Source organism: Lepidothrix coronata, unplaced genomic scaffold (genome assembly GCF_001604755.1).
Source record: "Lepidothrix coronata isolate B3197 unplaced genomic scaffold, Lepidothrix_coronata-1.0 Scaffold94, whole genome shotgun sequence".
Taxonomy (NCBI): Eukaryota; Metazoa; Chordata; class Aves; order Passeriformes; family Pipridae; genus Lepidothrix; species Lepidothrix coronata.
In genome coordinates this window covers 761,820-774,526 of record NW_016690274.1, presented here as the reverse complement: position 1 = coordinate 774,526, position 12,707 = coordinate 761,820, and the positions used below count along the sequence as shown (strand labels likewise).

The 12,707-nt window shown below is 36.1% G+C and overlaps 1 protein-coding gene across 3 annotated transcripts in view; it reads left to right on the top strand.

Annotated features, from left to right (window-relative positions):
- SCAF8 (SR-related CTD associated factor 8) overlaps positions 1-12,707 on the top strand; it is an 86,983-nt gene that overhangs the window by 7,837 nt on the left and 66,439 nt on the right. For all 3 annotated transcript variants that reach the window (XM_017822039.1, XM_017822040.1, XM_017822038.1), the window contains exon 2: positions 11,981-12,064. In XM_017822039.1, the coding sequence (XP_017677528.1) occupies positions 11,981-12,064 (84 nt within the window). The remainder of the gene's footprint in view (positions 1-11,980; positions 12,065-12,707) is intronic.

Sequence of the window (12,707 nt, the reverse complement as noted above, 5' to 3'; positions counted from 1 at the left end):
CAGATATTTGGTAATAATTCAGTAATAACCACCTTAATTTTCAGAAGAGTGAAGTGGCGTACTTAATTGGAAAGGAAGAACATTTATATAACCAATATATGGCTTGGAAAAATCCCATCCAGTATAAACTGTGATTTATTTTTTTCAATTGTTTTTTGAAAATTTTAAATCTTAAAGTTTCATTGTGAATGCAGGGAGTTGTAAACCATACCCAGGGAAAAATGTTTTTAAATCAGCATGACAAAAACGGCTTTTGTCATCAGTTCTACAAACAGTTGGCAGAGAAAATGTGTGAGTCTGATTTTCAAAATGTTTAAGATCTGTTCCTATATTTCATGTCTCAGAATTGTAGAGATGTGATTGTAGTTAGACTTCTCTAATGCTTTTAACTCTTATGTTTTGCCACACTTTCCCAAACTAGTTTCAACAAGGACGAAGGGTGTTTCTTCAGTGTGGGCAGCCCCCAAGCTCACATATAGAAATCTGTGGAGACTGACATTGTGTCAGAAGCTGATCCATTTTCCTCTTGGTGATCTAGAATTAGCTATAAAATAATGATAAAATGTTAATGATGGAAATAAACCATATGGCAGGAAAGATGAAAAAATGGCGTAAAGTGAAATATCCCTGTTATATTCCTGGTTTTTGTGTCTTTTACTCCTTTATCTGGATCTTTTGATCTGTCTTTCCATTCTTTGAAGCTTGGACATCAGTAAAGCGCTCACTGTTACCTAGCTATTTCATATGATCCATTTAGGTTTCTCTAAGGTTTTTCTAAGCTTTTTGTTCCCAAGTTGTAAACATCTTGAGTTACTATGAAGAGAAAAAGCGGAGTTGTATTTTATGGCTTATAAATGGCCAGGAGCAAATGGAGTATGTTCTAGAGACTATCTGAAGTAAGCATGTTTCACAGTTCTTTCAGGAGACTGGAGTTGAATCTAGGGAATTTCTTTAAATTCCGATTTTACGTTTGTAGTCTATTTGTACAAAACAGACTGTACCAACAGAACTTAGAAGCTCTCTTTGAGAGTAGTAATTACAAGAGTTTAAAGAAAATTGTAAATAGGCTGTTGGCTCAAATAAATGAAAACCAAAACGAAATTCTGTTTTTTTCATCTCAAATTGTTCAGTAAATTTGAAAGTCATAGTTTTGTTTTCTCAAAAGAGGTAGGAGAAGGACTGTGCAAAGACAGTGGTGGTAACACCTGACTTCTCTGTGGGCTGAAATGTGATGGGCTGGAGAGACTGCTGTATTACCTTTGCATATTATTTCACTGAGTTGCTAATACATTAGTTGGGATGAATATTTAGATCTCCTCTTTAAACATAAACATTGGTGTAAAATGCAACTGACCTGCAGGAGCTGAGCTTTTCATGTGAGTGTTCTTGGTTACTTTTCAATTTTTTTTAATGAATCAATGAAATACAACAGTTAAAAGGAACACATGCACTTGGGTATCAAGCATATTGACTATTATTTTATATTTGTTCATTAAAACCATGTCATGCCCTTAAAGTGGTTGAGAACAGTTATATTAAGGTAGTTACTGTTGGTTTGTAACCTTCTCATTCTACATTTTTTTAATGTTGAATTTTGGCGACTTATATTGTCTTGGTTGGTTACTGGAAGAAAAGAACTTTTCTTTTTTTTTTCCCTTCAAATTGAAATATGCTGAATGGAGCATCTACCATTCTTAGTCATCCTACGTGCATATATACTTTAACAGTTCTGTGCAACACAAAGAACAACAAGGTGCTGACTGGGTTTAAATAACAGTTCTCACAAGTGAGTCCTAGTCAGCATCAAGGAAAAATCCTACTCACTGAGAGATGGGAGTATGTAATGTAATTTAAATAAATTTTCCTAGAGATGAAATTTCAGGAGAGCATGTAAAATGTAAAATTATAGAAATTTGTTGATAGTGTCCTTTTTTAAAGCAATAACTAACAGTACTCTTTCCTTGTTCTTTGCAGTGTGGTGATATTAATATTTGGTAAGCAATTCAGTGATTATTTCTGTATATACGGTTGGATTTGATTTATTTTAATGCTGTTGAAATACGAAAGAAATTAACCTAATTTGTTAAGCTAATGTGTATTTGGCTTGACTAAGTATTTATTTCATATTTTTTGCACTGAGATTGTAGATACTTGCTGTTATATATGTCTCATTAGTGTGATATCATTATTTGATGTCTTTTTAGTGTTGTGTCCTGATAGCATACAGAGAAAGCTTTAAAAATATTTCAGTAGAGAGATGTGTAACTAATATTCCCAGTGCTGGTCAAAATCTCATACTTAAGAGATTGGCTGAGTCCTGGAGTATCAGTATCAAGATGTTTATTCCCTTAGCTGCTGTTTCAGTGTTACAGATATTTGTTTATGTAAATATCTGTTCCTTTGGATCACATGAGACGAGTTTTTCGTAGCTTTCAAGCCTTCTAGTGGCAAAATTATATGAAAAATTATTTCCTAGCCTTTCTTCTCTTGTGTTTATAAGATTTGGCAGAGGTGTGAAAAAAGACATATTACTTATGAAACTATATTTTAATAAAGTTGCTATTTTGTTATGTTTTTTATTAAGAATTTTGGTAGGGGAACAGCTGTCTGACTCTTCTGCCTGTTGAATGAGAATGCTGAAAGATCTTGAAATTAAGTGCTGTGCTTTGTGGAAGTGTAGTGAGCCATTGCCTTCCATGGAGATGTGTCATAACTTGCTTTGTAAGCAGCTGACCATCCTCAGAGGATGTAAATTCATGTGCATGGTGCCTGCTCTTCACTTGAGAAGCTTTAGACTGTAGCTTAGCATCATGTAGTGTACTGCCTTGTACATTACAGCTATTTGCAATAGAGTTTGCTTTTTGCAGGCATTTACAATGGATTTAACTTTAGGTACTTTTTGAATTACTGTTGTAATGATAAAGCTGTTGTTTGCATTACTGAATGATGAAAATGTGAAATATGCTGATAAATTCCTTGACTTTCAGTAAGCCCTCTCTTGAAGACCACTTTTCTTAACAGAATTGAGAAAAAAAATACAGGTCAGAAATTCACTGCGTTACATATAGCATCAACCTGATCTTTGCATTTTCCCCCAATCCCAGTGTATGATTTTTATAGCTTATTAAATCTTTGAGCAAACCCGTATTTTTTCCCCAAAGTTTGGAAATAGTACTTACTTAAAATTATATTGGGGAAAAAGAGTATTAACAATACTGTTAACTTTTGTGTACACTGGAATATTGCATTTTGTGCAGTTTCTTATCAGTATTATTACTTTTTGATGTACAAATCATTATTTTTTAAATCAGATACAGGAAAATACAGAATTGTGAATATAATTGGCTTTATTTGCTAGCCTTGTCTTTTCTTTGGTATGTTACATAAATGTACATTTATGTAATAAATCCGTGTAGCTTGTTGCACGTGAAGCAGTTAATTCTGAAGGAGGTTTGTAAGAAATGCTTGTTTTAGGATATAGTATTAAAAACTGAGTCTTAGAGCTTCTTTTGTTTTTTTCCCCAACGTAAGAACGTACAAGATACCTCAATTGAAGGTGATGAGGAATTTGAATTTGTTTAAAACAGCTGAATATGTTAAAATAAGGAAGAATTGCTGTGACTTTTATGTGAGACAATAATGTCATGTAATAATGTGTGTATGAGAGTTCTTTGAGAAAATTAGAAGCGCGTGGACAGGGAAGAACCAGGTGTTTTTACTTGGATTTCCAAAAAGTAACTGAGAAGATCAGTTCCCAAAAGTTTGAAAAGAAATTGAATTGCTATGGAGAGTGCCTCCTTAATTGATAGATGTCTGCTAAAAGGAGTGACAGGGGAAAAGTTCATGTGCAGAAGTAAATTGTTCTCTTTTTCATGACGGAATGTTATATGGGTTTGTTCTGAGAGTCCATGCATTTCAGTTTATTTGTCAATGCTGTGAAAGAGCGATAGAATGAGGTAAAGAAGTTTGTTGGCAGTATTAAGTTATTCAGGGCCTTAGTGCTGAAGGGCTGGCTGTGAAGGATTGCAAAGGGGCATTGCTGTACTGACTATGAGATGACAGCTTACAGTTTCATAAAGTTAAATGTGGTAGTGCAGGTAGGGGAGAGAGTATGAAAAGGGCAACCCTGGCTTTAGGTACACAGTGATAGGCATTGAAATGATACAATTTCTTAATTGGTAAAACCTTGCAATTGAAATGGAAATGTCTGTTCGAAGTTCAGTAATCATAACAGGAATTAAGAGTCTTGGAAATTATTAGGAAAGAAATAGAGACCATTTTGTCTTATTCCTTGTGCGGTCTGGTTTGTACCTCATAAGGCTGTGTTGGCAGAACTGGGTTTCTTCTTTGCACCGATTTTGATTAAACTATGCACTTTTACTGAAAGATGTTGGATATGCTAAAGATTTACATGAATTCCCTATATGGTGGGAATTCAGAGGTTTTTATGAAAAAGATCAGTTGCTGCTGTCTCAGGAATCACTGAGCTATAGGTTGCAGGTAGCTAAAATAGTATTCAAAGGATGTATGTCTAAAAGGGCAACTGTATGTTACCTTTCATAAACATCATCTATCAAATGCTGTTTTTGTTAGTTTTCTCTAAATTAGTAGCATTCATCAGTAAGTAACACATTTTTCTACCATGCCCTAGCACAAAGAGAAGGAGGAGCAGTAAGGAGAGGAAAAAAACCCCAACAAACCTCCCTCCAAAACCAACAACCAAGCAAACAAGAATTAAAAAAATGAAAAGGTGAATGTAAATTATTACGAGAAGGTAGAAAGGAACAGAAAAAAAGTGGTCCTGATAGTAACCATCCCTTTTTGGTGCTGTCCAAGTAGGAGTGACTGCTGTGTCTCAGCTCAGAGATATGACTAGACAGGGAGCTTTGGAACAGTTGCCAAATCTCTGTTGTCAGTCTTCCTGCTGTTCCATACACTTGAAATAGCTAAGCTGACTAGGGCTGGGTGAAGTTTGAGAAGAACCAAGCAAGACTTTGGTGAGGCTTTGGATGTGGAAGGTAAATAAAAAGGGGGCTATATATGCAATTTCAGGACATTTTGGAGGATATGGAAGAGGAATGTGGGGTATTTAATATCTGTATAGTGAGAAGGTCTTCCACCATTCCCAGGTAATGGCCATGAGTCAGGATCAACAAGCATACCTGAGCCTCTGTGTCTCAGGTCCTCCACTGAGAATTTTCCAGCACTACATTTCTGTTAAGCAGTAGACTTGGTTAACAGTATAAGCTCCTACACTGTGTTTTTCACTTTCCTGTCTCAGTAAGTCATGCTACGGACTGTTTTGCTGTGACAGGGGGCTGAGATGGAAGAGTGAAGTACAGTTGAATAGGGGACTTCACCTTTTTAGGTGTGACTTCAAGGTGGATTGAGTAGGTGTTATACACCCTACTAAAGAGACATGAGGAGGAATTACTGGGAGTATTGGAGATCTGATACAAGTTTGACCCTCTGTGTCTTGCTGTTACATTTCTGTACAGTTGAGTTAGCATACGAACTTATTGCAACATTTATTTTTACAATTCAGACAGTAACAAAACAGGTTTAAAGACAGTCTGAGAATCAACTGTTAACACTACTACTTTGATCATGTTTAAGACTTTCAATGCTATATGGTATTAAGCTGTTACATGTTTTACTTGGACATTTGGCCAGCATCTGATTCTTACTTTGCAAGATCATGGCTCTGGGAATTGCTTTGATTGAGACAGATTAGGATTTGTAGTAACTGTATCTTTGTGGATTCATTTTGTCCCTGAAGTGCCATTCAGATTCTGGCCTTCCCTTTAAGGTTTTCCTGTGATTTATATTCAGCGTTTAATCAAACATGCACACTTCTATCAAAGGTTTACTGATTGTCCCACACCTAATTATTAAAATGCCAGTGTGTGTAGCACATGACTGGATGGAATCCTCATACAGGAAAGTAGTTAAACAACTTCCCCACACACAAATTCACTGTAAATTCGATCTGTGTTTTCTTTAGCTATAAGTGGGTTGAGAAGATTAATGTTAATTTGTATTTTGTAGTTTCCCATATCATTGGCAATATGTTTGGAGTTGAGCATGTTCAGTTATCTAGAATACTTGAGATAGGCAGTAGAGAGTCTTGCCCACAGATTTCTAGAATAAACTGTTCATTGACATTGAAATCAAATGTATGCTACTATTAAGTGTGCTGACTTGAAAAAAACACTGGTACTTTTTACAGTAACTTGAAAGTATTTTCTTTACTTTGGCTATGCTTTTTCTCACACAGGAAAATAAAACTAATCTCAAAAGGTCGCACGGGAATCATGCATTAATGCTCTTTCTAATTTAATTATTTAACACTTGTTTTTTGAAAACCTGAGCTAACAGTTTGGAAATGGTTTCCCTTACCAGTACAGTCACGCTCCTTGTGACTTGTCACTAATTGTGTTACACTTGCCTCATTGCCCGCTGCCCTCCCCACGCCCCCATTCTCTAGAAGTTTAGTCTTTGTTCCTTCCTTATCCTTGTGTGATAATGTCTCACCTTTACTTTTCAGAGTAATGTGCCATAATTCAAGAATGGACAGTACAAAACAAAGCTTTGTATATTTTTTTAATGGATATTTACAGTTTTTTTTTTTTTTTTTTTTTAATTAGGGTTTAACTTTTCAGTTTATTCCAAGTCACTCTGTCTTCCTGAAGCATTCTCCCAAATGTTTTATTTGTGTTGTGGTGACTGCTCAGGAGAGCTCTTGTGTCAGAATGATTCTTGGGTGAATACACAGCTCTCTCTGCATTAGTGCTCTTTTCCAGGCAAATATCAGGAGACCGTTTCTCCCCCTTAGATACTAGGATAGATAGGAGGTAAATTTTGATTTTATTTAGATTAGCATATTCTTTTTTCTGGTGCGAAATCAGTTACTAAATGAATAGGAAAAATAAATTGGTCCATCAGTGTATAAGGTGGTTTTTAAATTAAATTTTGATATGTAATCCAAATATGTATATCATCAACTGGTGATAGCTGTGTAGTGTTTGGGGAGAAATTCTTAGTGTACCTTTTAAAAAGAGCCTCCACAAACTGTACTGCTTTACACAGCAGTGTCTCAGATTTCAACAGGAAGTTTCTGTACTTACTGATTTTTCACGAAAGAAATGGTGCAAACTACTGCCGCTGTGCAAATCCTTCCAACAGGGAACTTAGGAAGATAACTGGAAAAAATAGGTTTAGTTGGTGGTCAATTACCTTTCGATAATAATCAGACATTTAAAGAAATACTGACCAGTTTTTGTCCTTTTGAGCAAGTGTTTCATATGAGTTGATGTTTATCCAGAAAAGTAGGTAAATAGCTAATGAATGGCAAATTTTCTTTATAATCACAGAATCCTATGGTAACTCAGCGCTAAAGCACAGGGTTTTTTAAGTTTTCATAAGGGTTTCTATGTCTGCTCCCTTGCTTTGTTCTTCCAGGTTGCATTGTAAATGGGACTAGCGTGCTTCAAAACCTCTGAAATTTTTCCTGGTTTTTATCTGCCACTTAAAGATTACAGTGTTTCACTTTCGACCCTCTAAAATGAACTGTATTTCTGCTGTGGAAAAAATACAGCTGCCCGATGTGATAAAGCTTAAGCTTCATTTGAATAAGGTCTTTCAAATGAAGAGCTACATTTTACATGAACATACAGATAGCTGACTGTGTTTTAAAAGAGTGGGTGTGTTTCATTATGGTATCAGGGTACAGAGTTAGTAAGTTGGTGATAACAGTTCAGGGGTGAGTCAGTTCCCTCTGAGGCACACCAGAGCTGCCCTTCCAGGCTGAGGACAACCACACTGGACAGTCTGAAGCCACATCCACCAGCCTGTCTCTTGCTCACTCCCTACTCATCTCATGTGGTGTGCTCCTCCAGTCCCATCCTTTCCAGTTAATCTTCACGACTCAGATTGTAATGACATGTGCCGTCTCCTTAGTAATCCTGTTTGCAGACTGAGGAGTCCAAACCGTCTTTGTTCTTCACTTTAAAGCTTTTCCATAATTTTGATTATCCCTAATGATTTCATGCCAGCTTTGGAGATTAGAGGGTGAGGCCAGGAATTCCGGAAGTAGTGAGAGGCTGAGAGTGCCCTGCAGGTTAGTACAGTCACCTAAATAATGTGATTCTAGAAGTCCGTTTGCTGCATTTACTACTGAGAGTTTTCTGGCTTACTCTTGGGTTGATATGTTCAACAGAATGCCTCATGTATCAGCAGAACCCTGTCCTGAATGCCAATAGCCAGCTTCAAAGTCAGCATCCACTACTTCATGTCCGCTAATTGGTGCTTAATTTGTCTGCCTTTTTATTACTGAGGAGTGTCACCGATGTTCCTCTGCAGCTTTTGATAGTCTGACTTTGTCTTAACCGGAATATAGGTGGCAGCACAGGCTCAAGTGGGGCTCTGTTGTGAATTCTCTTTACCACACATTAAATTGTTTGCTGGCTGTATTTAAGGAGTTATTGGTTGGGTCGTGCAAGGGCCTGTTTAGGACAGCTTAGTTTCTTTGGAGCCTTTTGTGAGAAATCTTTGGTAAATGTGTTTTGGTAGTCCAGGTGGTCTTATATCAGTGATTTCTCAGTGTGCTCATTGAGTCTTTCAGAGAAGGACAGTATACTGAGATGTGACTTTTCCTTACAACAGCTGCATGGAATTTTCTGTGTGCTCACTAACTCTTTTATTTTGAGTAATTTATACAATTTTTTTCTGGTACAAACATTTAACCGAACTGATCCATTTTTTACTAATTTTCATCTTGAACCCTAGTCAGAAATTCATGTTGCTTTTCCTGTCTCTTAGAGCTACAAATTGAGACTGTTTTAAATGAAAATTAATGAATCACAGCTACTAAGTCCTTTATTCTTGAGTTCTGTTCTAGTACTTCATTATTTTTTACGTCGTGAGCTTGTTGTTTACCTTCTTGTAAACACACTAGAAGAGAATTCTGCTGCAGGAAGACTCTGAGATTTTTCCTTAGTGTGTAGATCTAAAAAGAGAAGGGGAGGGTTCTTTATCACTTATGAATCCTTCTGTATGTGCTGGTTGTCCTGGAGAAGCACTTTAATGGATCTGCTATTCCTTCTCTATTCTGAATTCTGTTTATTTCTCAGACTTGATTGCATTGTCTTTTATATGTACATTACCAGCCAAAAAGAACTTCTCCCCATCCCCTTTGAACACTACGACTGATTTTCTCAAGTGTATCATTTTACTTCAGATAGTTTCCCTGACTTTACTTTTTAGCTGTGTTGCCTTTTTTCCTGGTTTGTTTAAAGGCTTCTTCTATGTGAGGGCAAGCAGTTGTCTTCTGCCCAATGAGCATGAAAACCTTACAAAATTAAGATCAAGAAATAATGAGAGCAAACTGTTTTAGCTAAACATCTGTACAAAAGGACATACAGGAAAAATGAGCTAGAATATAAGCATAGGTTTTAAAAATAATATATGTATCTTTAAGTCCTTATTTTTCAAATGCCCAGTGTCTTAAAAAAATGATCTACGCTAGATGAAAAATTGAAATTTTCATTACTAGAGAGGCAACCAAGTCTTGCTTCTCTAGTCAGCCTAGCAGTAGAGAAAATGGGTTTGATGCATGGGCTGTTGGTGGATGTGGAGCTGGCTGGATGTCAGCATCTGAAGAGTTGCAGTTAATGGCTCAGTGTCCAAAAGTGTGATCCCAGTACATCTGTGTTAGTCAATGGTTCTGCCTCCTGATAGCTGTGTATGTCATAGGTGAAGGAACTACTGTGCTGATCTTTCCTGGGACTGTTTTCAGATTGGCAAGGTGGCTTCTGGAATCCAGACTCATTTCGTGTTTGCTCACATACCTGTGAATTGTTTTTACTAACTAGTGTTTTGGGCTTTGAGAGTGCTGAGGGAATACCCAAACTGATTCTGCTAAGAGACAGAATGTAAGCAAAATGTTTCTGTAGTTGCACATCATTCGGCCAAACAGTAGCCAGGATGAGTGACCCACAGTCTGGTAGTCACCTGTGAGTAACTGGAAGCTGAACAGTGAGTTATGAGTATAAAACAGAGAAGAAGCTGATTGGAGAATTTGATTTTCTGCCTCTTTTTTTCCCTTTCCACAGTTGGTGATGAAGAGCACTTACATGTCTGCATTGTAGAAGTATATTGCTTTTTGTTGTATAAGCAGCACATAAGTAAATCAGAAAATTTTGCAACAGCAATTAGCATTAGTGAAAAGTAGTAACAGTTGTTTTAAAAGTAGATGTCTAGCTGTGAACTGGTTATAATTTCACAGTTTTAATGGAAATCCTTTCAGTCTGAGAAGACAGACACATGCTTGGACAAACCAATTTTTTTTTCAGTTTGTCTTTTGGCAGCTCTAGGAGGTTTTAGTTAAAACTGGTTTTGACAGGAAAGGATAGGAAAAAAAGCATCTCGTGTTTGCAGAGAGAAGAAATCCTTCTCTCTTGGAAATTCAAATATGATGGAAGAATATCTACTTGTTATCTTCAGAGTGATAAATTATAATACCCAACTGGGGGAGTGTGACCTATATTTAAGATTGTCTAATCCTTTTCTCTGATTGATCCTGTTTACTGTTACATTTTATTTTATTCAGTGTAAAAGATTCCGAACTACATTTTCTGATCTAGCAGTTTGCCACAAATTGAGCAAATACTAGGAGGTTAAAAATATTGTTACTATCTGTGTGGATATTAATGTGATTCAATATATTCCATTTTCAGGCTGTGTAGTAGGAGAGGAGAGGGATCTTTTGGCTTTGTTTCTGTTTCAATAACCATTTTATGGAAGAACTCTAATTCTTCCTGTTTTTAGTAAGAAAATATAAAAATTCTTTATGGATGGTCATTCCTATTATCAGGACTCTATTTTTGAACTTCTAAACGTTCTAACGAACTTCTGAACATGCTTCTAAATGTGTGTTGTAAACAAAAATACAATATAAGTCAAGAATATCCTTATCCTATAAGTCTGTTTTGGTGTTTTATATCTGGTCTTTTTATGTATGAAAGTAGCAAATACTAGTCAGTCTTTTCTCTGCTAGCACCTAGGGCTGAAGGAGAAAAGAGTGGCATTTTGTTCAAAATTATATATTGTGAATAATTGGAGGTTTTCAAAGCAAGTAAATAGCCTTGGATGAGGGAGTCCGGATTCAGTGTGCAGGAAGGAGTTGTTTCCAATTACCACCTATTAGTCATAGCTATGAATTTAGTTCACGTAAAGTTTCACTATGTAGCAAATTTCTGATGAATACCTGTCATTCTGGATTGCTTCTGCTAGGAGATGTATGTACTAGTAAAAACAGAGTTAGTAGTCCGGGGAGAACAGTGTTTCAGAACTCCACTACCTGCAGTCATTAATGAAGTCATGAAGCTGTGTTTAAAATTGAGAACCCAGCTTGATTTTTGCTTAAGCGTTTGTAATATTTCTGATACATTACTTTTCTGAGTTAATGCAGGGAATGTAGTCTATACTTTTTTCAATTTGTTTGAAGTGGCAAAATTGCTACATTCTCATTCTTACTGAGCTTGATTTTTTTTTTTTCCTAACGGAAAATAAAAAGATTTGATTCAGCAGGTATATGATGATGAATATACTGAGTTAAACTTCTGTTATGCTTCCATAAAGGTACTCAAGTATATTAATGTCTTCTCCCTAGAAAGCTACCCTGTTTCTGTGTTGTAACTTCACCCTGCAATGCCTGCAGTATTTAGTGCTAGTAAAGCTAGGTACATATAGGAACCATTGCAAAGAAAAACCTTCTCTCTTTTAGGCTTTTTGGATCTTATATTTTATTGTATTGAGCTTTATTATTCTTTCTTAAATGGAAATGTCCTTTCTTGTGTAATAAATAAAATCCAATTAAATTTAAAAATGATATTTTCTTGTGGAAAAATAATGCATAATTATACTGCTTGCAACTTCAGAATGTATTTATGGTAACTCTTTTTCTTTTTTTTGTTGGCAGTTGTACTCGCTAAATGATTATAAGCCACCCATTTCTAAAGCTAAAATGACACAGATCACCAAGGCAGCAATCAAGGCTATAAAGGTAAGAAATCTTTTGACCTCTTTTATGTTTCTCATATATGTCCAAATAATTTCTTTTGAACAGTGTAAAGAATTTCCTTCAAAGCTTTTCCTCCACCCTTGTTGTGTGTACAATTTCCAAGTTATGATCAAATGTGATAGCGAGGGGATTTTCACGAGTGCAACAGAAGGCTTAATTTGTGGTGTGACTTTCATTTGCTGGTTGTCATATGTGAGAAAGAATTATACCAACTTGACTCTTTATCAGATCTGAAAGACAGGGCTTTTTCTTCAGTTTAAAAAGGAAACACTGACATGCCTGGGAACAGATGAATAAATAGAAAACTACAATTCACCCTTGCCTCTCCTCTCCCCACCCCCCTGTAATATATGCATGCCTTTGGATCAATACAGCTGTTCATTTTTTCTAAATTCCTAGCATAACCTTTTCATGGATATTGTTCACAGATTTCAGTTTTCTTGTTGCTTGGGTACAAATAGTTTTTAAATTTTAGCATTAGTACACTCATTAAAGATTATTCCTACCACAAAAGGTAGTTGCCAAACAGCAATGGAGCAGCAGAAAATGTCACTGAAAAATGATAAAGGAAAGAAACATGGCACTAGTGTTAAGTGTTAAAACAAATGGAAACTCAATGAAAGCT